This window comes from Gastrolobium bilobum, unplaced genomic scaffold, assembly GCF_033153095.1.
Source record: "Gastrolobium bilobum isolate Gb01-03AN ecotype WA unplaced genomic scaffold, APGP_CSIRO_Gbil_v1 utg19603, whole genome shotgun sequence".
Taxonomy (NCBI): Eukaryota; Viridiplantae; Streptophyta; class Magnoliopsida; order Fabales; family Fabaceae; genus Gastrolobium; species Gastrolobium bilobum.
In genome coordinates, this window is record NW_026895844.1 from 75318 (window position 1) to 99934 (window position 24617).

The 24617-nt window shown below is 33.5% G+C and overlaps 1 protein-coding gene across 4 annotated transcripts; it reads left to right on the plus strand.

The window, feature by feature from the left end:
- The first annotated feature begins 15630 nt into the window (after positions 1–15630).
- LOC133296373 (protein SLOW GREEN 1, chloroplastic-like) lies at positions 15631–18831 on the plus strand. 4 transcript variants are annotated; one of them, XM_061495338.1, is made up of 3 exons: positions 15631–16776; positions 17589–17644; positions 18636–18831. In XM_061495338.1, the coding sequence occupies exon 1, from the start codon at positions 15668–15670 to the stop codon at positions 16703–16705; it is 1038 nt and encodes a 345-aa protein (XP_061351322.1). In that variant the 5' UTR covers positions 15631–15667; the 3' UTR covers positions 16706–16776; positions 17589–17644; positions 18636–18831. The 4 variants fall into 4 exon arrangements, with proteins under 4 accessions (XP_061351322.1, XP_061351324.1, XP_061351323.1 ...); XM_061495340.1 differs by having other exon boundaries at positions 15631–16757; XM_061495339.1 differs by lacking the exon at positions 17589–17644.
- The last annotated feature ends 5786 nt before the right edge of the window (positions 18832–24617 follow it).

Below are 24617 nucleotides of genomic sequence, written 5' to 3' on the forward strand. Positions count from 1 at the left end.
TCCCAGGCTGGCCTAGTATATTTATTTTTATTTTTATTTTATATTTTTATACTATTTTTAGTAGCCCTATCTCTCTGCTCAATCCATTTCACCTTATTTTATTGGTTAAACAAATTTTTTGAATGATTTTGTTCTATATTATTGTTTAGATAAATTTATGAATATTTATGAAATTATTAGTGTTGTTGACTGCAGATTATGTTTGGATAAATTTTTATTGTCTTATATCTTTTAAACAGGCCAACAGGCTAAACAAGGCTATTATTTTTTATAAATAAATCAGGTCACATGCCGATAATTATATTCATAACAGGTAACATGTTTGGTTAGGCTGACACATTTAAACACATGCTTAGCCTTTTAAGACCAAAGCTCGGCTCGGCTCGACCCGTTAACACCCCTAGTTGTGAGTCTTCTGCCACGAAAATGGTAGCGGCTAATCCATTAGAGCTTCCAATTCGGGAGCTCATTTTTTGTGCTTTCGGTGTTTGTGCTCTTTTTTCAAAAATAAGAAGTATTTTGTCATAAAGACAGAGATGTCTAACCCAATGAATTATTGATTTTCTTTTGAATCTAAGTGCTCTCTAAGGTATTTATGGATTAGATACTCTTGAGTATGGAAAATTACTATGCACAAGCAATAAAAAGAACAGCGTTTGCCAAAAGGGTGATATGTATGTACAGTGACAACATAATAGTAATAGAGAGAGTAATCATACTTATAGGCTTTACCTCTTATTTATAGAGTTTACCTGTGAGTATTAGGATTCTAGACCTTCTATGCCTCTTCCAACAGTTCAAGCCCATGTTTAATGCTCTCGTATTAAGATTGATATCTTTGATAGATATCCTCCTCTGATTATATCATATTTTATTTGGATTGCCCCTTATTAGGCCATATAATAAATGAGCCTCACATATGAGTTCATAATAGTTGCCCCTCAGCCAGGCAGTCTGGGTGTCCAGTCTGCTGGGATGCATATAACTTTAAAAATTATCCGAATTTCTATAGGTTTCTATGCCTATCCGTGTTTCATAAAAAAATGTCCGAATTTTTCAATCAAGAAGTATCTGAGTTTGCATCCATACTTATCCAGATTTCGATTTGGAAGTGTTCAACTTTGTTATATTAATTCTAAGGGATAATGTATTTGTCCCTTATTTCGACAAATTGAATCTCCAAATTGCCAAGATATAATTTATATTAATTCAATCCAAGTTGTGGTCAACCTTGGATTACCTTCGCTTTCTGATGACGAGTTGCCCCCAAGTCCAACTTTTTATTGAAAATCATGGATATGAGATAAAGGCTTCATATTTTCAAGTAAAGATGAGATCCTTACACGTGGTGACCTTTGATTTTGCTAGCGTATTGTAGCCAATAGGGGTGTTAACGGGCCGAGCCGAGCCGAGCTTTGGTCTTAAAATGCTAAGCCTGTGTTTAAATGTGTCGGCCTTACCAAGCCTGTTACCTGTTATGAATATATTATCGGCATGTGGCCTGCCTTATTTACAAAAAATAAAAGCCTGATTTAACCTGTTAAAAAAAATAAGACAATAAAAATTTATCCAAACAGAATATACAATCAACAAGACTAGTAATTCCATAAATATTCATAAATTCAATGTATATCCAAACAACATAATATAAAACAAAATCATTCAAAAAAATTGTTTAACTAATAAAATAGGGGTGAAATAGATTGAAAGGGGAGAGAGGACTATTACAAATAGTATAAAAAATATAAATAAAAATATAAATTAATATACTAGGCCAGCCTGAGAGGCTCCAAAGCCGAGCTTTTGAATTGGAGCTTGAGGCCTTTTTACTAAACGAGCTTTTATACAAGTCCAAGCCTTGTTCCAACAACCAATATTAGGCATGTAAGCTCAGGCTTTCACGAGCCGAGCCAAAGGCCTCTGAAAGGCCCCTGGCTCGTTTATCACCCCTAACTGAAACCCTAGCCAACACACACATCAGTGTGGCGGCTATCTCTTTCTTTCTTCTTCTATTGAGTCTAGCAACCTCCATTGAAGGACATTAGACATTCGAAGAAGCGTTCTTCTTTTACAAGACAACAAGGTGGTGTGAATTTCCGTCGGAGGACTTATGTTCTTCAAGTCTGAAGAATTGATCAAGAACTCATCTGATCAGGAATAGTTATCCGAATAAAGGTATCATCTTTAAACCCCTAACATGTCTATTACATGATTCATGGGTTGCACATGATTGAAGGTGGGCAAAGGTTGCTTCTTCCGCATAAAAATTTTAATTTTTCCCTCTTTTATGTTCATGGCCTACAAAAGGCTACTTTCAAATACTTCATAGTTGATGCAAGGATATTAAGATATTAAAGCGGCTGGAGGACGTTCAGAATTCGACTCAGTAGAGCGAGATTACCTTATAATTTCTGAGGGGGATGACCCCATAAATACCTAAAACAAGAAAAGTCAAAATCAGAGAAAATGAATAAACATACCTGAATCAAAATAGCTACTAGTTGAAGATTCACTAGTTGACAAACTTGAAGATTTATCCGATATCAAAATTGGACGATTAGCATCACCAGGAGCTGAATCTGATCTCAGAACATTTCTATGGAAACAACTTGACAAAGTGGACTCAACTAAAAAGTCACAACCTCTTTCTATAAATTTATAACTTCAAAACACACAAGAATAACACGAGTCACTTTGAGTACCCTTATTTGAAACTGGAGGTTTTGAAATAATAGTTGAAGTAATTCCTTCATCCGAGTTTTGATGTGGAACACAGCTCAACAGAGTTAATTTCGGATTTGGAATTTGGTGGGGAATTTGTTTGTTCGGGATAGGCTCCTATTACGAGGAAAATATTGAGTGTTTGTGGTAAGTCGACCTCGACCCCGGTTTCCAAAATTTTGTAATCAGAATCTTTTTCTAGCATTTTCTCCACGATATCAACGAAGCATTACTTCACGTTTTCCTTCTTCAGTTCTAGGTATTCCCCAAAACCAATACCGGGGTCCAGGAGAAATCCTTTAAGGAACTCGGCCTCATCTTCTTTCTTATTCTCATCATGGACAACATATTGGGGATTCTTTTTCCCTCTAATTTCTAACAGAAGTTGAGAATAACGAATATTCTAGTGTTTCAAAACAAATGGGGGAAGATAATATGATATTTACCTAGAAATACCAGAAACACTATAGAAGTTCAACGACATTTAATAACTTCTCAAAATACATCATAATATGGAGAAAAAATAAAAAATACGACAAAGATTGAAATGTGCAAAGTGCGCTAAGAGATAAGAACATTAAGAGATTTATAAACCCCAAAAAAATGACAGATGTGCCAGACAAGTGAGGGTTTAAGAATAAGAACACCTAAAATATCCAAATACGTCAATGGAAAAGAAACGTTCAAAGAATAAATGGTGATACCTCAGTTGCTTAGATGGAGAAAACTTTTAGGATGTGCTTCAGATAGACTCTTCATGTTGAAGAAGATGAAAGAAAATGCACAAAACAATGTGAAAGCCTATTAGAAATTGCAAATGAGGAGTGAAGAAAACAAAAAAAAGGGAAAATATGAAATGTGAAACGTAACCACTGGAGTTACAAATAACAAATGACAGGGGCATAAGCGTCAATTTACCCCAAAAGTAACAATTAGATGGATGAAACAATTCGTGCATTTAATGTGCACAAAATTCAAAGACGGTGTATGTTGGCTACTAGGGGTGCTAAACGAGCCAGGGGCCTTACAGGAGCCTTTGGCTCGGCTCGTGAAGGCCTGAGCTTTTATGTCTAAAATTGATTGTTGGAACAAGGCTTGAACTTATATAAAAACTCGTTTAATAAAAAGGCATCAGACTCCAATTTAAAAGTTCGGCCTTAGAGCCTCTCAGGCTAGCCTAATATTTTTATTTTTATTTTTATTTTATATTATTTATACTACTTGTGACAGCCCCCTCTCTCTCCTCAATCCATTTCATCCCATTTTATTAATTAAATAGACTTTTTGAATGATTTTGTTTTATATTATGCTGTTTGGATATACATTAAATTTATGAATATTTATGGAATTACTAATGTTGTTGACTGTATATTTTGTTTGGATAAATTTTTGTTGTCTTATTTTGTTTTAAACAGGCTAAGAGGCTAAACCAGTCTTTTATTTTTTGTAAATAAGACAGGCCACAGGCTGAAATTATATTCATAACAGGTAACAGGCTTGGTCAGGCAGACACATTTAAACACAGGCTTAGCCTTTTAAGACCAAAGCTCGGCTCGGCTCGGCCCGTTAACACCCCTACTGGCCAGGATCCTCCTAACATATATCATCAGTGCATCATCATAACATCAAGATCATATAACATCTATATGAATGTGAATAAATGCACATATACAACCATAATGCCCACCATCATGGTGGGGCCACAAGAGAGAGGAGTCAACTAGAACTAAGAGCTTACATCACTGAGCTTATCACAAGCCCAACTCCAACAGTAAAATACGTGTGCTCCAATCAACTCTCAAGTGTCAGGCTCTCTAGGCAAACCTAGAGCAAGAATCATATACATTATTAATACTCATTCACTTAATGATTCCACATTTCATTCTTACATGCGAATAATATGCCCATCACAAGTCTAGACCAATTATTACTTATTACATATTTTAGTGCATTATGAAGTGTTCAATTAATACACAATCAATCATATAGTCTTAAACTTTTACATAATCTTAGAATCACACTCTAGGATCACAAGGATAACTTAGGTTATTTTCAACTCATCCAAGCCATATTTATCCTTATTATAAGTCACTAAGGGTTCCCATAAGCCCACATAGCCTAAATATCACTTTTACGGTTTTCTCAAAACTGTACATGCTTCTGTTTTTTAGTCATTATTCATAACTCACTTGTTATTAAATTCTCATCTTTAATTATGTTAATCTATACTCAATTAGATTTCCAACAAGATATCACATGCCTCATTTGGAGTTTTCTAGCTCCGGTTATCACTATTTGAAGTTGGACAAACAAAGCTGTTTGCCAACTCCGAACAGAGCCCTAAACATCCTTTACCATTTCTGCGATTCTGGATAATCTACTAAACCAATTTCTCTAAAATTTTATATAGAAAACTAGACACCTTTAGCTTTTATTAGACACATTATGAGACTAATTTGAGTAAGTAAAGAAGGAGAAACAATTTGTGGAAGTTGCAGCCATGTACAGCCCCTGCACATGGCCTCCCTGGGCAGTCCTCACTAAAACGAACATACAGAGTGGAATACATCTTCAATTGGTACCAAATTTTGACACCACATAGCTGACACCGCAATATTAAATTTGATATAAGGCACAACCCTATATGACCTCTGTGGAGGGAGATACGCTCTCCCTAATTTTGCCTAAAAAATGATTATATATCCCTAAATGTGTTTACTTAACAAACCTTAATTATTTTTTATTATAAATCCTAATTCACTTTAATTCTTGAATTTTTCTATTATTAAGTCACATTATGAAATCTCCTTAGTCCCATTATGTCATGATACTTAAATTTTACTAATTACTTATTTAGTGTACCTAAACTCTACTTTAGTCCAATTTTAGAGTTAAATCTTTAATTACTTTTGTTATTTAATTCCTATCCTTAATTAATCCCCTAATTAATCATCTCCTTAAGTTTAACACAACTAAACCTTTATATACTTTATGGAAAAGATTTGATGAGCTATTTTAATTAGGATTTTTAGCCATTATTAATTATGATTAGTGAGTTTTGCTTAGAGTTAACCCACCTAGTTAATCTTTCTAATCACTTTTCCCACTTAACAACTTTAAACACTTTTTTTTGTAATCAAACCCTATCCATCCTTGACTTGGCTGAATCATACATAGTCGATATTAGGGTTCATAATCATCTTTTTACATGAACATCACTCAAAGGTCCAAAGGTGGCACCTTTAGTCATCCAATCCATCATTCCATGGTTCAAAACACACCCACCCTTAAGGATCATCATCAAACCATGGCATTAAAAATTTTTAAATAATATTTCTCCAATACATAACAAAACCGTGACACACACACAAGAAAAAGAGAGACTTTTTGGTTCATATTTGTCAAATGGAGGCTTACATCTTCAAGCTTCCTCCTTTAGCTCAAGTCTCCACCTTTTTCCACCAAGAACCCTCCTTTAAGGAAGAACAAACCTTCATGAACATGCTCATGAGTTAGAGCTCAAAAACACAAGAAGAAAATATGAGGTTTTTCATGGAAAAAAAATCAAGAGAACTTACCTACAAATCACAAGAACCAAGCAACCAAGTATGGTTCTTCAAGAGAGTTTAAAAACACCACACCAAGGCCTCCATCATTAACAAAACCATGGTTGTTTGAGGGGTGATGGACATGAAATTTTTGATTCACACCATGAAAATGGTATGGTGGTGAAGAGGAGAGTTAGAGGAACAACTTTGATGACAGAGGTTTGGTGATTTGGTGAGGTTTTGGAGATGAAATCTTAGAGAGAAGTAAGAGCAAAGTTTGAAGATTGAAATTTAGAGAGAGAAGGAGAAATAGGGGCTGCAAATCTGATCAGAAAAATGAGGGAAGGTGCCCTAATTAGGGGTGCCATGTCACTATAGTGACACCTTGTCCTTTAGTGGGACTCGATGTAATTTTTATCTGAACCGTCGTCAAATTTTTTACCCGGAAACTTCCAAGAATCTAACTTTAAGTACTTAACATTAATTTTGTCTAATTATCATGCTCATATTTTAAAAATTTAATCAGTAGATCACAGATTCATTAACAGTTGTTTAATAGCACTATAGTCTTTACCGGTGTTCTTAACTGTACCCGAATTTCACAATCTTCTTAACTTTAACATTATTGGTCTAATTATGACTTGTTAGACATATATTGGTCTTTATTTCCATTTTCTCATCTTTTTCCCATTTCGGGATTCTACCGACTGCCTCTACAGCAGTACAAAATATCCGGTAAAAGTTACTTTTCAGATATATTCCAATATGGATATCAATCTTCATCATTTCATATACTAACCTCATTCATGATGTTTATATCATTAGATTAGCTCTCTAACTCGAATTTTCTAGATTGGAGCTATTCTACAGATTATTACTGCGTCAGCAGTCAAAAAACAACAGCTGAAAACTCAACTGTTCAAAATACCCCCAATATTGGTATCCAACTTCATCAAATCTTATGAAATTCATATCATTAGGATAGCTCTCTAACTTAAATTCACTGTACTGGAGCTATTTTACAGTATATTACTGCGTCAGCAGTCAAAAACAGCAGATGAAAATTCACCTGACTGGAATACCTTCAATATGGGTATCCAAATTCTTAGAATTTCATTCTCATTCTATTTATGACCATAAGGTCCTCATCATAACCCTCTAATTTAAAAGTTATGTAATTAGGGTTATTATAGGTTTTACTGATCTATGGATAACCTAATCTCTCATAGAGATTGACGAATTCTTTCAGCTTGTCACACTAGCCCTGAGTCCTTAGGGCATGCCTACGAGTCTCCATGTTTCAGGCAAACAAGGTATACAATCAAAGCAAGCCTTCCAGAGCACAGGTCTATATGATAACGTCAGGTCTAAGGAAAGACACACCTAAATAATAAGAGACATTCTTATAGTGTCTCTTTGTGGGTCAATTCAATGCGAGATATTCTCCAATAGGTCCACCCACGAGTCAGCTAAGACATCTTCATGTCTGTAGCTCACGAGGACTCTACCTTGCATCTCCATGCAAGTAGTTGAGTCGTGTTAATCTTACCCGAGATCAGCAATGCCCATTATCGGTATCTCTAGACTAGGAACATATTTCTGGCAACGGGCGTGTGGTTTCATTGAGCCCTCATGATCATGATCCTTATCACAGATCCTCAATGTGACACCCGTTCTATTCCAAGGGCTTTATCCAGTTACTCATATTCAATATTTGAGACTTGCAATATGGAACAAGATAAAGAATGATTTTATTCAAAAAATTTATTTATAACAATAAATAAGTACATGAGTCCATCTGACTCTCAGATTATCTCTAGGACACCTATGTACTAACAATATTAAATACCTTATCTGAGATGGTGTGGAGGATATAGCCGAGCTTAATGTCGGCAGGCTGGAAGATTATGATATTATTCCTCCCCAGGGAAATGGACTGGTCTGCTCTGGGAGAAACTTGGACGAGCCTTCATTTTTCTTCTTTTACCGAGATTTGATCGCAAAGACTCAGTCTTCGATTTCCTTTATCCGAATTTCAAGTCAGCATCTTAAATCACCTTCATATTGCTCCCACCTAACTTCACCCTAATGGTTGTGGTTTTGTCAAAGCTTTCGAGCGTTTCTTTGCATATTTAACTTTACCTTGCACAATTGCACTCTCTTTTTACTTTTTTCAAGCCATTACTTCTCGTACCGGTCGTGACCATCCGGAAAGAATGAGTTGGATTAATATCTGAGGTCATCCCACTAGAAATATTTTCCATGTCTATTCCGAATCTTTTAAGAACTTTAAAGATAAGTACTTTAAAGTTACTGCCCACGTCAGAAAACAACCTTGGTATGTTTGCTCCCCAGAGGCTGAAGACGTAGAGGGAAAATTCCCACTAGATTGGTCTCCTGACTATCATAATTTTGGTCTTTCAATTTATCGTTTCAACGAAAAGGAATTTTCGAATATTGAAGTTAACGCGGCCATCTCAATGCTTACATATGTGCAAAAATATGGTTATGTTAGCGTAGCATCATTCATTTTCAAATCTCAAGCCGAGTTAGATTTGGAGATGAGTATGATTTCTCTATTATTTATTTGATATTTGTAACAACGAGATGCCATTTCATAAATTCACACTTCATCAATTTCTAAAATTAATTAGGCAAGAGAGTAACTAGGTTCCATTTTTCTTTATTGTATGTACCCAAATGCTAATCTCCAAGTTTTCAAGTCTTGGTTACCTATACTATTGTTTCCTAATTTAAACATAGTTATGCTGAGAGTTGCATGAATGTCTTAGTTCCTATTGTTAAGTCATGACAAAACAAAACCTTGTTCCGTTTAGAACCCGAATTGGTTAGTTCAATTTTTGTCTACAATATGTCATTATCCTTTTATGTTTTTCTTGATTTGAGGTGTCTTCAATCTTTTCCAAAACCTAACCATGGTTCATGTGAAAATTCAAGTTCGTCAAGTCTAGTTCTCAGGGTTCCTTCATCATCAAGATTCCATATACAACCACTTTGTTTCAAGATAATTTCTCAACCTTAATAATCATACCCAAAATTGAAAAGAGGTGATTCATAGGGTTTACCTTCCAATTATTCAATCAATTAAGGGTTTATCCTAAGTAATAGTCCTTGTTTCTCTTTCTTGGTACCCTTAACAAAATTTAATGAATTCTTCTCCTTACTAAGTCTTGTCCTGTAATAGGAGAAACAAAAGAAAATTAAGCTTGAGGTACCACCTTTTTGTTAATGTCTTTGGCTTGGAGTAGGAGTTGATGATGGTCTTGCAAGTGAGTGTGCTTTGGCCAAAAGGAAATCAAGTCTTGGGGTAGCTTCACGTCAAGTGGAGGAGACCTCTTGCATATGAGTTAAACATGCATGTAATAGTGCTAGGAGAAGAGGTTTAAGTACTCCATGGATTAGCTTGCTTAGGCCAAGATATTTGAAGTTACCTTTGAGCATTCCATATAGAAACTAGAGGAAGGTATTGTGTGTCAAATCTAAAGAGAACAAAGAATTAATGAGAGGGTTGGTGGCTCAGTTGAGAAAATTTTGGAAATGGTGATGATGAAAGCCAAGGGAGGCTCTTCGGTTGAGAGAAGTTTGTGAAGGAAGAAGGTGAGTTGAACTTTGCATGTGGGGAAAGTGGTCAAAAGGAGCTGGCCGAAGTTAGAGAGAGGGAGCAAGGTGGAGATTTTGGCTGCCACATGGAAGACAAGCACTTGATGAGGTGGAAACGTTCTTGGACACTTAGGATTCATATAATGGATGAAGTGGTGGGGAATTTGTCCATATATTTCCTAATTAGAATTTGTATTGTCTTGATTTTTCTAAGTTGTTACTTAAGTTATAACTTTAATTGTGACTAAATTATAGTCATAAATCATAATCAAGCTAGGAAAAATTAGGGTTTCTTAGTCATGTTTATTTCTAATTTAATGGGTTGTCGCACTTATGTTATGTTCTTACCTATGATAGTTTATTCTCATCTAAGCAAACAATTCACTCTCTAAGTGATAAGATGGTACTAGTTGAAAAACCATAAATTCTGCTCACCTTACTGTTTCTCCAAACTCTTTAACATTTTCTACCTTGTTTTGCATTTTTTGTGATGGCTTCTTCCACTCTTGAATTGAATTTGTCCATGCATGCTCGATTGGAAGTTAAAGATCCCTCCAGCCCTTTTTTTCTTCAGCATTATGACATACCAAGATTTCTTTTTTACCAGACTCTAATTAGTGAAAATTACACTTCTTGGAGTCGCGCAATGAAAATTGTCCTATCAGTGAAGAACAAATTAAGGTTCATCGATGGTATAATCCCCCAATCTGAGGATGCAGATCCCGTTTTAAAGTGCTCTTGGACTAACAACAATGACGTTGTAATTTCTTGGATCTTGAATTCAATTTCAAAGGAAATTTCTGCCAGCAACGTATACTCTGAATATATCTTGGAAATCTGGATTGAAGTTCAACATTGTTTACAACAGAGTAATAGACTTAGGATTTTTCAATTACATTGTGATCTGACAAATCTTACTCAAGATCAAACTTTATTTAGTGTCTACTTCAAAAAACTAAAGTCTATTTGAGAAGAACTGAGCAATTTTCATCCCTCATGCAATTTTGGTCTTTAAACATGTGGATATGCCTAAAATCTTGCCTCTTACTATCAATAGAAGTACACCATGGCCTTTCTCATGGGACTTAATGATTATTCGCTCAATTTCAAACTCAAATCCTTCTAAATGGCCCCCACACACTGATAACTAAAGCTTTCTCTTTGGTAACTTAAAGAAGCAAAACAATGCTAAGTTGATTCTTCATTTCATATTGCATTAGGTTCTCTGCCAACACTATGGCGTTTGTTGTAAAAGCAAAACATCATCCAAAGCTCATCGTAAAAATCATCCATCTGCACTCATTGCTAGTATAATGGCCATACCATTGATAAATGTACAAGCTTCACAGTTATCCACCAGGTTACAAGCCTGGGCAAAAGTCTTCTAGAGGCAAGAGCCATGTTTTTACAGTTAATCTAGTTAATCAAGAGCAATATGTCCACTTGCAAAATAGATACACCATATATTTGTTTTACATAACTTGTAACCGATTTAGTTTTCTTTATATTTATTTGATTATTTTGTTATTGTGCACTAAGTGGAACTTAATACTTATATGTGTGTGTATTTTGGGAAAAGTTCAAAAATCTCTTATGATTTGCTTTAGAATAAGTTATTCCCTTATATTTTTTTTATATCACCTATTGCTCTTTTAATTTCCCTCAATCATGTTACTTTTGACACGGTTAAACGTTGGGCTAATTTATTCATTTTGTCCCAATAAACAGTAAAAAAATTCACAGAGATAAGTGACACGAGCTGTCGAACTCGTGCAAATTAAAAATTATTTTTTATTAGGGTTCAGAAAATTTGTAGTAAAGTGGAAACCCTAAGTCGTTTCTCAAGGAAATTGTTTTGGTAAAAATCGCTTATGATGAAAGAAAATTAAAAGGGGGTTTTGGATTTTGATTGAATAATTAAAAAGGTAGAATATAAATTTGGAATAAAAATTCGTAATTAAAAATTAACCAACCTAAGGTTAGGGTTCCATGGAAGTCTTTCCTCGAATAAAAAATGTCAGAATCGTGATTGATTGTCAATTGAATCAGAATCCTTATTTTCAATTGACGACCCTTTCTAAGCGATCGCTTAGCATTTGATCAAATACGGTGCTTCTACTCATACAATCGCAGAGTATCAGCCTGTTTGATTTAAGGTCATAGGATCAATCAATCTAATCATCAAATCTGATGATTATTCCCTTTCCATAATCGCAATCGCGAACCTCAGATTGAATATCCACGATCGCACGATACCAATCTGAGTTGGGAAGAGAAACGAAATTGATTTACAATAAAGCGCAGACCCTCAAGACTAATCCATGGAATCCGTTACCCTTAGGTTGATTAAAAAGTTCTTAGCCTCGCATGGCTAAGGTAAACATGATTAAAATAAAATAAAAAGAAGAAGAAGAAAAAGATGAAGAATGCTTTAGAGAAAGTGCTTTGATCCCAGAATTCGAAAATTACAGAATGAATAATAGTTTCCTACTCTGCCTTCATATACCCCTACCCAAATCGGGTTATGGTTCAGTTCTGATCGGCCCATCTGTCTAAAATACGAAATAAAATAAATAAAATAAAATAAAACTTGGCTTTGGGCCACTTATGTAATTGGGTTTTAATTTAAATTACAAGTCTAAAACTTCAGCAAAACGTGTCCGACTTGACGCAAGAATTCGACCAGCTTCCAGTCCGAATTGGGCTTCGAGCTCTTCATAAGAATTGTATCCCTCTGTGTTATCTAAAAAATACAACAAGAACGGAGTCAATCCAACAACTATGGACCAAGATATGGCCAAAATACAGAAGTAACATAAAACTGAAAAATTCTGACAAAAATAAATTAAACCCAATCAAAAACTAAAAATGTAAATTAACTCAAAACATCATTATTTTATTCAAATAAATCCTAAAAATACTAATCAAGAGTAAAAAATAAGTGCAATAAAATATGAGTTATCAATAAGCGATTAAACAAACGGAGCACAAAGGGGGTAATGATAAAAGATAAAATCATAAGAGAGTTTTGAACTTTTTCTTCGCAACAATTAAGAAAATAAAAAACCTTGATATGAGAAATAATGTGAAACTGAACAAGCAAATGCGATATAAGACCATTGCAAATAAACTAGATTATTCTAATGTTTTCTTGTAAAAAAAAAGAGATTTGAGATGAACATCACTATATTTTTTGTCAATAGGATTAAATAATATAAATTTATTACTTTTTTGGTCAAAAAGTAAACAAATTTTTTAATAGGTACTCTATTTCTTTTATTTTGAAATATTACTTTTTTTTTGGAGGTTAGAAATATTACTTTTTAATTTATTAAAAAATTACATAAAAATAATTAAAATAAAAAATAAAATAATAAGACAATAATATTTTTTTCTTTAGAAACCATATACATTTATAATAATGATACATTCAAATATATTGACCGATAAATATAAAAGACACACATAAATCACAAAAAAGCACATATTATCATAGAACCATTTATTTGCAATTTTTATTCACCCCATTAATTTGTTCAGTCATCATATTTTTTTCATTTTATTTAATTTTTGTGAAGGAAAAATTCAAAAATCACCATGTGGTTCAATATTTCATCACTTACCTTTTATGCTTTTTTTTTGGAAAGATGAGTAATGGAACTTAACGAGATACAAATCTGGGGAAAACTATTCCCTTTGAATCCAAAGCTAACCTATCTAGGCATGCTGGAGGTGGGGAAGAAAAGATCTGCATATCCTAATTGGAACTGTAACTATGGGTGGCTAGCCAGTCTGCCACTCCATTACCTTCTTTAAAGAAATGAGAGATGCAGATAGACCAGTCTCTATTAATAAGGTCCCTGATACGTGTGATAAGGTTGCTCAAGGGGTGGTGGTTTGGGCACCCATTGACTATCAGGTCTTTAGCAACCATTGAATCTCCCTTCAGCCACACCTTACGATAGCCACACTCCTAGGCAAGGTTAAGGCCTAAGTATGCACCCCAAAACTTTCGCTGCTAGACAGTTACTGCTTCCAAGTGCGACTCAATAAATTACTCCACACTAAATCCTATGTATACTTCTTTTTCTTAATCAATTATCTCCTTGTGTTTTTTCATTGTTTACTAGAACTAAATGTATATATTAACCTAATATTTAACACATTAAAGATGCACTTGCATACAAAAAATTCACATAAAAAATAGGTATATATATATATATATATATATATATATATATATATATGATGGGATCAACTTACACCGATGTAGATAATAAATCTTACCAAATGATGATAGCTCAGTTGGCTCATGAGAGTTAAGCAGATGAGGGTGAGAGTGTGTTTGATCTTCCTAGTACCATCTTTAGAAAGAATTTAAAGCCTTAATCATGGACCTGTCCCGAACAGGATTGCCTAAGGTGAAGGATACATGTGGTATCTAGAAAGAAAAAATAAGTTTTACATCTAATCTTAATCGTTGATTTTCGTGCATCTAACGGTTATAATTATTGAGAATTAATAATTAATAAATGAATGCGACTCAATAAATTACAACCATTAGATGTACGAAAATCAATGGTTAAGATTTAGTATAAAACTTATTATTCTTATGCTAGTATATGTTGATCCTGTTGTGTGATTACATATATATATATATATATATATATATATATATATATATATATATATATATATATAGGGTTAGTTTTTCTAAAGTTACTTTAGATAACTTTATCTAATGTTCATCGAAACGACGTCGTTTCGGGGCGAAAATCATGGTGTGTTTGTAATTTTAATTTATTTCAGGGTTATAATAGTCTTTATCATTCTAATTTTTTGATTTTTCAATCCCAAAACGACGTCGTTTTGATGAACATTAGACAAAGTTGTCTAAAGTAACATTAGAAACTTTTTTCCCTATATATATATAGAGAAATACTACTCTTATTTTACATGAGATAATTATCTTATTTTCTCTATCTTCGAAAATCGCACCTCCTCTTTTTTCTTTTTCTTTTTTGCTTTTTAATGGTGGGCCCCACTGAAATTCTCTCTATAACATAAGAGAACTACTCTCATGTAACATGAGACTAGGAGGGGCGTAGTAAGCGACGAAATGCTTCGGGGAGTTGAAAATAAGCGTAGATCCGGGAATTCCCGAATAGGTCAACCTTTTGAACTGCTGCTGAATCCACGGGCAGTCAAGGAAAACCTCTGAAATTCCGTTTGATTCACGAGTAACAAGTCCAAATGTATATATTATCCCATTATTTTTGTTTGTACATGTGAAACCTTTATATCTATCTTTTTCACATATATTAAATAAGTGGAATTCAATTACTATTAATGAAGAAAGAGAGAGATATAAAATTTTACATGACCAAGTCATGTAAAATTTTAACAGAAGATCAATTACCAAAATTTTATCAGCTTTTATAATACCTATAAAAAAAATATAGTATTCTTACATCGATATAAGAATTAAATGTTTTGCCCTCTATTTTGAGAATTATTCCACTTGCATTTACTGACTCACATAAATAAAATTTCAAAGCATTAGATTTAAGCAGAATCATCAATAGTCAAGATCTTATATCGGTGTAAAATGATCTCGATTCACAAAAAAAAAAAAAAAAAAAAAAAATTAGCGTGAGGAAACGACACCGTTGCCTGATCGGGAGCATATTCTCATTTCTCAGGGGTTTTGTTAGAACCTCTGGTACTCGTGTTAGAGCAGGGTTTTGGGTATCTCTCCTCCTTCTTCAACCTTAGCCATGGAGTCTCTCCCTAAATTCCGTCACTCTCACCTTTCACTCATTCACCGCCATTCTTCATTGCCAACACCAACACCTTTCTCTTCCCTCTCCTTCCGCTCTCTACAACCACCACATCCATTCTCTTCTTCACCCTTCCAATTATCATCCATCAGAGCCTCATCGTCGCCGTTACCGTCACCGTTACCCAGACACCATGCTTTTCACAAACCCCAAAACCCTTTAACCAACTTTCTCCAAACCCTAAGCCCCTTTTTCTCACCTCTCGCCGAACCAACCTGCATCGCCATAGCCGCAGCCGCATTCTTTTTCATGCGCCTTCAGCTCAAACCCGCCGCCGCCGCCCTCATGCCTCCCGCGGCGGAGTCCGTCGCGACCGAAAATCTTTCGATCGAAGAAAACGAGAGGGCAATAGAAGAGCAACTGAGAAACAATCCCGATGACGCCGAAGCTCTTAGGTCACTCGTGGAGGTTAAGGTCAGAGCTCGGAAAATCGAAGAAGCGATTCAGGTTATGGACCGTTTGATTGAGCTCGAACCGGAGGAGTTAGAGTGGCCACTGTTGAAGGCTCACTTGTATAGTCACAACGGTGAATATGAATTGGCTAGAAAGGGTTTCGAAGATTTGCTTAAGGAAGACTCGTTTCGCGTTGAAGCTTTTCACGGCCTTCTATTGGTAACTTCAGAATTGAACGAGTCAACTAAGGATTTGTCGAAGAGGGTGGAAGAAGCTGTGAAGCATTGCCAAGAGAAAAATATGGATTCAGAAGTGAGGGACTTGAAGCTGTTGATTGCGCAGATTAAAGTGATAGAAGGGGATTATTCTGATGCAATGAAGATGTATCAGGAGCTTGTGAAGGAAGAACCAAGTGATTTTAGACCTTACTTGTGTCAGGGTGTTGTGTATACTATGATGAGAAAGAAAGATGAAGCCGAGAAACAATTTGAGAAGTATCGGAGTCTTCTCCCAGAGGATCATCCTTATAAAGAGTATTTCGAGAACAACTCTAAAACTTTCTCACAGAATATAAGGAAGTAGCAAAGAGCTGAGAATGTTGACTTGCTGAATTTCTTAACCAGATGGCATTTGTGTACGGTTTCTATCGAGAGGTTGCCCCTTTTTTCTTTTGAATTTTTTTTTTATGCTCCTTGCTTGTTAAATGATTTGGATAGTTGTTTAGGGAAATGGTACTTTTATAGGTGATTAGTCTTGCTTTAAATGGTAGTTCAAAATTACTGTTGGTCGGATAACTGGTAGATGTGGATAGTGAGGTTTATGAACAGAGCTATTCTGATGTAGTAAAATAGAATTGGTGCATTAGTCTATTTCCAGGGCATTACATTGCATCGACCAAAACAGTTGAATTGCGTAACTGTGATACTCTATATTGGAACACCTTTCACGAGCAAGAATGTTGGTTCTGAACATGGTAATTCCATTGAAAATTACAATCATTACTCGATATATTTTGTGTACATTGTGAGTGGACTTGTTGGAGATTGACATACAGGAAGCAGTAACCCTGTGGAAAATTACTAGGATTTACTTTGAAAATTAAATTCTTAATGCAATGGCATCTTTGATGGTGTTGGATAAATTTTATTGTAATTCCATTAACTATGGACTGCAATATGGTTGCTTCCAAATTCCAATTATGCTCATTCTTGTTTGGTACTCAAATGATGGCTTTACTGTCTCAACTTTGAATGATGGATATGAACCTATCTATCTTGTGGAGTGTTACATATACCTCGAAATTGCCCGGTGCTGCATATTATTGATTGTGCTGATAGATATGTTCATATTATATAAACAGGGGCACACACACACTAAAAGATTCCTTTTGATTTTTTCTCATCAGTTGCCAGTTGAAGTGCACCTATGTCCTGTTTTGATCTTTCTTCTTTTATGTACTTCATAGGGTATAGTCTTTAGTTCAGATCAATTAAAGTACGGACTAAGGAGGCAACCAGGCAGGTAAAATATGAGAACATCACTGATGATGCCATGTCCCGTGCTATTAGTTTTGACAAAGTGTTGAACTATGCTATGATTTTCATATGATTCATTAGAGGCTGCCACCCCTTCTCCAAGTTAATGAGCAATTTTGGAAGATCATGAACTGCTGCTATGGTTGTGTTTTCAAGCATTTACTCTTTTTTAATTATTCGGCTTTGTTGCTTATGTAGTATAGTGTTGTCTTCATGCTGCTACTTGGAGTATTGTCATTTTCCATTTTCTTCAGAATCTATTCAGATTTTAGTATTTTACTTTGAAATGTGGCTGGTTATATTTACAAAGCAACTTTTCCTAGATTTAAAATCAATATGAAAGTATGAATATAATTTGTAGGACATACCCTGCATTTTTCGGGAGTACTAGATGTAAGACTGCTAGAACAAGGACCTAAAGAAAGTCATTGTGTAGCTTGTTTTGTTGGTGTCACAAAAATGTAACTGTAGTTGGTTGAATTTTGCTTAGGTGGCATGGATGGATTTGTTTTGTGCCATTTTTTTAATGTAATTAGACTGGATACATGATACCTTCCTTGGTACTCGATCAATTATCTGCCACTAAAAGATACTGCTAGGTCAGTAATACGGTATTTGAGACGATCCTTACTAATAAAATGGAGGAACCTTATTTTTACAACTTCTTTTCACTTATAATTTTTTATAACCTATTTTTTTGTCGTTAATTTTTGTCAATCCAATGATTATGATTTATTAGATCATATTTATTAATTATTAATAAATTATAATTGTTAGATTGATGAAAATGAACAGTAAAAAATAAGTTATAAAAGGTTATAAAATTTTTAAATTGTAAAAATAACCCTTCTCGTAAAATGAGTAGTGTTTTTTGTGCTGGAGATATCTGAATGACCCCACATCCAAAATAAATGATGATAAACGAATTGCATAATTATGGGGATCGCAGTTTTTATGCAATATATTTTGTGTTTCAGGGTGTACTGGTTGTTGGATAACAACTACTCAGTGATGAACTGATGACAACTTCTATGGAATCGAGGTTTAAAAGTAGTCTATTTATATGTTTATTGGCATGTTAAGTGACTCCTTTGTTTTTCCTGCTTTTATTCATTTTGTGTCAGACGGTTGGTACCCGAGTTCTGTAGCCTGATTTTTTTTTTTGGTTGAAACGGCATGTGCATACCCAAGTTCCTTAAATCTAAATCCTAAACTTTAAATCTTAAATTTTTAATACATGTTCGTATCCAGAATTTTTAATACGTTGAATTTGAGACTATTAATTAAAGGGATTAATGTTTTTTTTATATTATAGGAGATGATTTTATTTTTTTTACATATACATAAAAATAGGTGGGGTTAATTTTTTTTTTTCTTTTTTCTTCATATGACCTTATATGAGTTTCATATACTTGTATATGTGTGTAGGAAATAAGAATTATTTCATATAATATAAAGAACATTAGTTCCTTAATTAAATTAGAACACATTTCAGTTAATCTTTTTGTTTCGTGGCCCAACGTCTTTTATAAATCTAAATCTAGTGGGCTACATCCTATGAAGCACCAACACTTTAATATCCCTGATGTGTCGTGTCTGACACTTTCCGACACTCACCGATACTTTGACACTTCCCAACACTCCAATACTCGTTGCAAAGACTCAAAAAAGGTTCAAAGATTATGTTGCGTTGCATTTTGAGTTTCAACTATTAAATTTGTTGGATTACGATTACTATTTTATTGAGTTTAATATAAACATTTAGGATATCTTATATTTCTTTGCAAAATTGATGAGTATTATAAGTTTAGCTTTATTTTTTTGTTAAATTATTGAATATTAAATATAATATATACTACATAAATTAAAAATATTATATAATATCAAAACGTGTCCTAACATGTCAAAATTTATTTTATTTTTTAAAATTAACGTGTCGGAGTGTCGTGTCCGTGTCGGTGCAACATAGACTACATTCATACACTGACTTTAATAAAATATTTGGTTAATCTTTTACATCGCGGGCTGGCCCTCTCTTTCCAATGTCTCTCCGTTGATTGTGCATGTGTGTGTCCACTGTCCACCTAACCACATTTAATTTGTGTCTGGCTTGTATGTTTATATTAATTTAATTTGTGTCAAAAAATATGTTAATCAAAAGTTTTTCTTAAAGAGAGATTTTAGAAAGAGTAATTATTTCTTCAAAATAATTGATTACTAAACATGCATTTAGGTATGTACTTCTTTGAAGCTTTCTCTCAAAAGCTTGTTGTACGTTCTGATTTTAAAACGGAATAACCCTTCTTTTTTTTTTGAATACAAAAAATCCATCACTGAAAATATTGAGAGAAATACAAAGATATAAATGATTCTTTGCACCACCGTTGTTGTCCTTTTGTTTCATGGGTGATTAACTTACGTTGCTCTTGATAGCACGTTAGCATGGTGGATGATTGATGTCTTGAAGGACATTTTCCTCTTAGCAAGAGAAATTCTTAATTTGACATGCAATTATGTATTATATTCATTTTTAATTAAATTTTTTACAATTTTACACATTTTGGGAACTTAAAAAGGAAGTGGCTGTTTGTGGGAGCTTAAAGGGCTGGAAATTAAAAATCATAAGCCCGTAACTTTGGGATTTGGGTCTGCTTGTGTGGATCTGCATATGAATATGTACACAGGTAAAATCTCTTGGCTCTCTCAATCATCTAAGTAACTATTAATATTTCTTCTTAGGGGTTTGGTGTATATTTATTCAGTTATTATAGATGAATGAATTTAGTATATAATTTTAGGCTTCCTATTTGATTTGACCTTTTACTAGGCAACTAGCATTGTTGTAGATTAGGATGAACCTTAATCAACAGCCATTTCATCCAGTTTAGGAGCCGAAATTTTTTGAGTTTGTAATCACATTTAAACGCGCCCTATCTTGATGTGATACCATTACCATTGGTCTCATCTATCTAATATCTAATCAAATACATTGCTTTTTGTCCAAAGTAAAAAAAGGATGGGGGAAGCTTAACGGAGGAAATCAAACACTGCTCTTGTAAATTTTGTCGTTTCGGATACTAATTGGTACCTATAAAAAAAAAAAATGGATTCAAACCTAACACTGTCCCTATACAAGGAATAATAAGGAAGGGCAGCTTAACGTAAATACGTTTCAAAAATCAAGTTGCAATTAAATCGTATGTTTTTGCCTAATTGTGCAGACAACAAAACTAGATTTCAAAGTGTTTTAGGCCACCCTATACTTATAGGCTTCTTTAATTTATGGAAGTGATTAAGATGTTTTAACCGAGCTCTTTGTGGTTTTCGTCCTAATCCTGCCAATCCAAGATGTGACAGAGATATTCAGGCCACTCAAAAGTTTTAATTTTTATTTATTTATTTTTGCGATCTCCTTTTTTTTTTAATACGAGACTAATCTTATTAGGTAGAAACTACTAACACAAGGTTAAATTAAACTTTAAAGTTTTAAAGCTTCTACTTTCTGATGGTGATTTGGTGTCGTACGTAAATACCCAAGTGTAATTATACCTTATTTTCCGAATTAAGATCGTATAACACTCGTTGAAAATTCATTGCCCCATTCAAAAGTCATAATTGTTTGGACCTACATCACATTAATTAGGCAAATTGCTTTAAGCTTTTTACCCTCTCTTAAGTTTTTTTTAACCATTTCTATGGAAAAATATTCCATATAATGTCACACAATTCTTTAGTCCTTAATCTCTGTGTCTCAATTTGCTTATGAAAAATTGAAAACCATACAATATATGCCAGTAGTACAATCAACCGTTTCGAGCCAACCACTATGGAAGCCAACCATTGATTTGTTTGCTTATCCCAAAATATGCCATACATTATTGACCTAAATAAATTGTAAGAGATCGATAATTGGAAAGAATGAACAAAACCCATATATACAGACAATAATCGCGTCATATAATACTATAAGACATTATGATTCATTATGTTACGGTTGGTGTGGGGCTCCAAGGCCTCTTTGCTTTCACAAGCTTCTAAGAGGAGCCATTTGATTAAAGAAGAGGAACAACACATAGAAGGTCCACAATCATTGTTATGCCATCCAATGCTTTAGGCAACTTTAATCTAAGTTGTTGGGGACAAAATTATCTTTCTTGTTATGATGTCTTTTCCTTTGGATCCATCGAGATGACACTGAAACCAAAGATGCCTCCCCTTACCATAAAAAAAGGAAGTAAAGTATGGGAATGGGTACCAGATCATGGTCTCACAAGTGAATTCGCCGAACCCAAGTTTGGCCCCATAATTTGTTAACCACCACATTTAACATGTCCTTGAAATATTTGTGCAATAATTCTAACCCATTTAACAAGTCAAAGACTTGAAATGGAGAAAAGTTGGTCCAACCGCACAATTATGATATCAAATACTTTGCTCACTGTGGACTCATGAAGCTCATAGTCCGCAATATCCCTTAAAAGAGAGAAATCAAATGAAGTTAAAAGTAAAAAGAAAAAAAGAGAGTGTAGAGGCATGCACCCGCTGCCTAGCTCTTTACCTTTTTGACTTTCATGTTTTCATTTTAAACGTTCATCATTGTGTCTATGCTCGTATATATATATATATATATAGAGTTTATCATCTATCATTTAACACGACCACAAAAAGTTTCCTACACACATAACATTTTGTGGGGCCCGCAGCAAAAAAAAAAAAAAAATCGGTACGCAAAACGAATCTCTATAACATAACACAATCATTTTTCCTACAACATAACTCTTATAAAACCCATATATATATCTTCTAGTTTCTTAGTCTTCCTACATTAATAGTTAGAATAATAATCTCTAAATGTACAATTTTCATATAAATTCACATGCGATTGTATCTGAAGTTTAACAAAATAAAAAAATTAGAATACGATGGAGATACTCGCATGATTATAAGCAAAATTATATATACACATATAATATTGAAAAATAGCGTCAAACTAGCTATACAGAAACAGAACCCCCAACATTATGATTTGAGAATTTTTGGCCTGTTTAATATCTATTTTAAATAATAGTTTTTTGTTATTAGAAAAAAAAACTTGTTCAAAAATAGTTGTTTTGTAAAGTACTCTTAAAACAATAATTGTTTTTTAGTTTTTAAGATTACAATTAGAGAATAATTTAGGGATGTTTCCAAAAATTATATTTTTGATTTAATTATTTTTATGATTGTAATTTTGTAATTATGAAAGTTAATTAACGATATTTTTTATAAATAAATGTAATTTCTTTATAATTTTAAATTTAACTATATTCAAACAAGTTTTATTATTATCTTCTTCTTTTTTTCAAAATTTATATTCAAAAACAGTTTAAAAAAAATAAATGAATTGAATCAGACCCTATTAATTACTTCAATTTTATTCTCTGGCATGAATGACGGCTTTTGCATGGAGACCATACCATTAAACAAACTTTACTTATGGGAAGAAGCTAGCGTAAAAAATGGCATTTGAATATTGTATTGGAAAAAAGGTGTGTCATTTTAAATGATACACTTTACATTCTTTCATTCTCACAAAGAGGTGAGACTTATATTTTTAAAACTTTTTCTCTCCATTCTTTCTTTCATGATTTATCTCTTTCTCTCACTTAAAATGACACAACTTTATATCCTTTAAAATGATACATATTTTTCCCTATTACATCGTATATAACCACTATTATGATTGTCTTGGCCCGTCAATATTGACCTTAAGAAGAGGCATTCTCAGATTCTCTGCTATGAGTTTCCTTTTGATCAAGCATAATAGGGTGTAATAATTTGTTCAATTATGCTTTGCTTTGTATTGACACCACCCTAAGTTACCCCACACCACCCCTCATCTCAAAAAATAAAAAATAAAAAATAAAAAAATCCAATCATAAACGAATACTATTCACTGAGCTGCATCAACATTATTATCCATGCTCATGCATACTTTTTTTCTCCACTTTCGGGTCAAACATGTAAGTAAAGAATATTAAATGTGCTTTCCTATAACAATGATTATATAAAAACCATTGCTAAAATTTTATTTTATTTTTATTTTATTTTTATTTTAAAAAAAGAGAGTAAATCATTACAACTTTCAGGGTGATAAAAAATGAAAAATTCATTCATATAAGGCCTGAAATAAAAAAATGTTTTACAGAGTTACACTGTCGTGGCTTATTAACACAAATCCCTGGGTTGAACAGACTAATCAGGCTGCCTCCCAAAAACAAAACAATGGGTGCGTAAACTCGCAAATCACACCACAAGAAAACAAAACATGAAGGATTTTTGTCAAAACATCGATGTGTTTAATAAGCTCTCTAGCTTTCAAAATTAAAAGATTCTTTTGGCTAGATGCATTTTGTAATCTAGCACCTTTCATATCCCGTTTATTTTTATTTTTTTAATAAAAGGGTAGGATGTTTAAAACAATAAACTTTGTCCGATTCATACTGCAGCATAAGATGCATTTTTTTTTTTTTGTTGTAAATATAAGATGCACTTTTTAATGTGACGACAATAATGGAAACACATTCAAATTATTTATTGTGATTTAAATTATAATACAAGAGAAAAGAAATTAAGAGTGGAGTGACACCACATAAGACAATCTTTTCCTTTGCAATAAATGTCAACATGGAAAATAATGATAATGTTCAAGTGGGCAAACGTTTATATATTTTTCCACGCTATTCTGATAATAATATTGTTTGATACTAGGTATATTGTGAGTATTATTATAAAGGTATGTGTTCAGAAATATCTATGAGAGATATATTTAATTGGCTCAAGATCAATATATTAATCATTGCGTATAATTAATAGGCTTATAGCCGAGTTATGAGTGTGTGCACAATGTTGACAGGAATAGTAATTTGGTACAAAAAAATGTGTACATAATAGGCTTCAACGTTTTATTTATAGAAGAA

What these genes read in the sequence shown, in the direction of transcription:
- LOC133296373 (XM_061495338.1), top strand. Translation starts at nt 15,668, where the DNA reads ATGGAGTCTCTCCCTAAATTCCGTCACTCTCACCTTTCACTCATTCAC.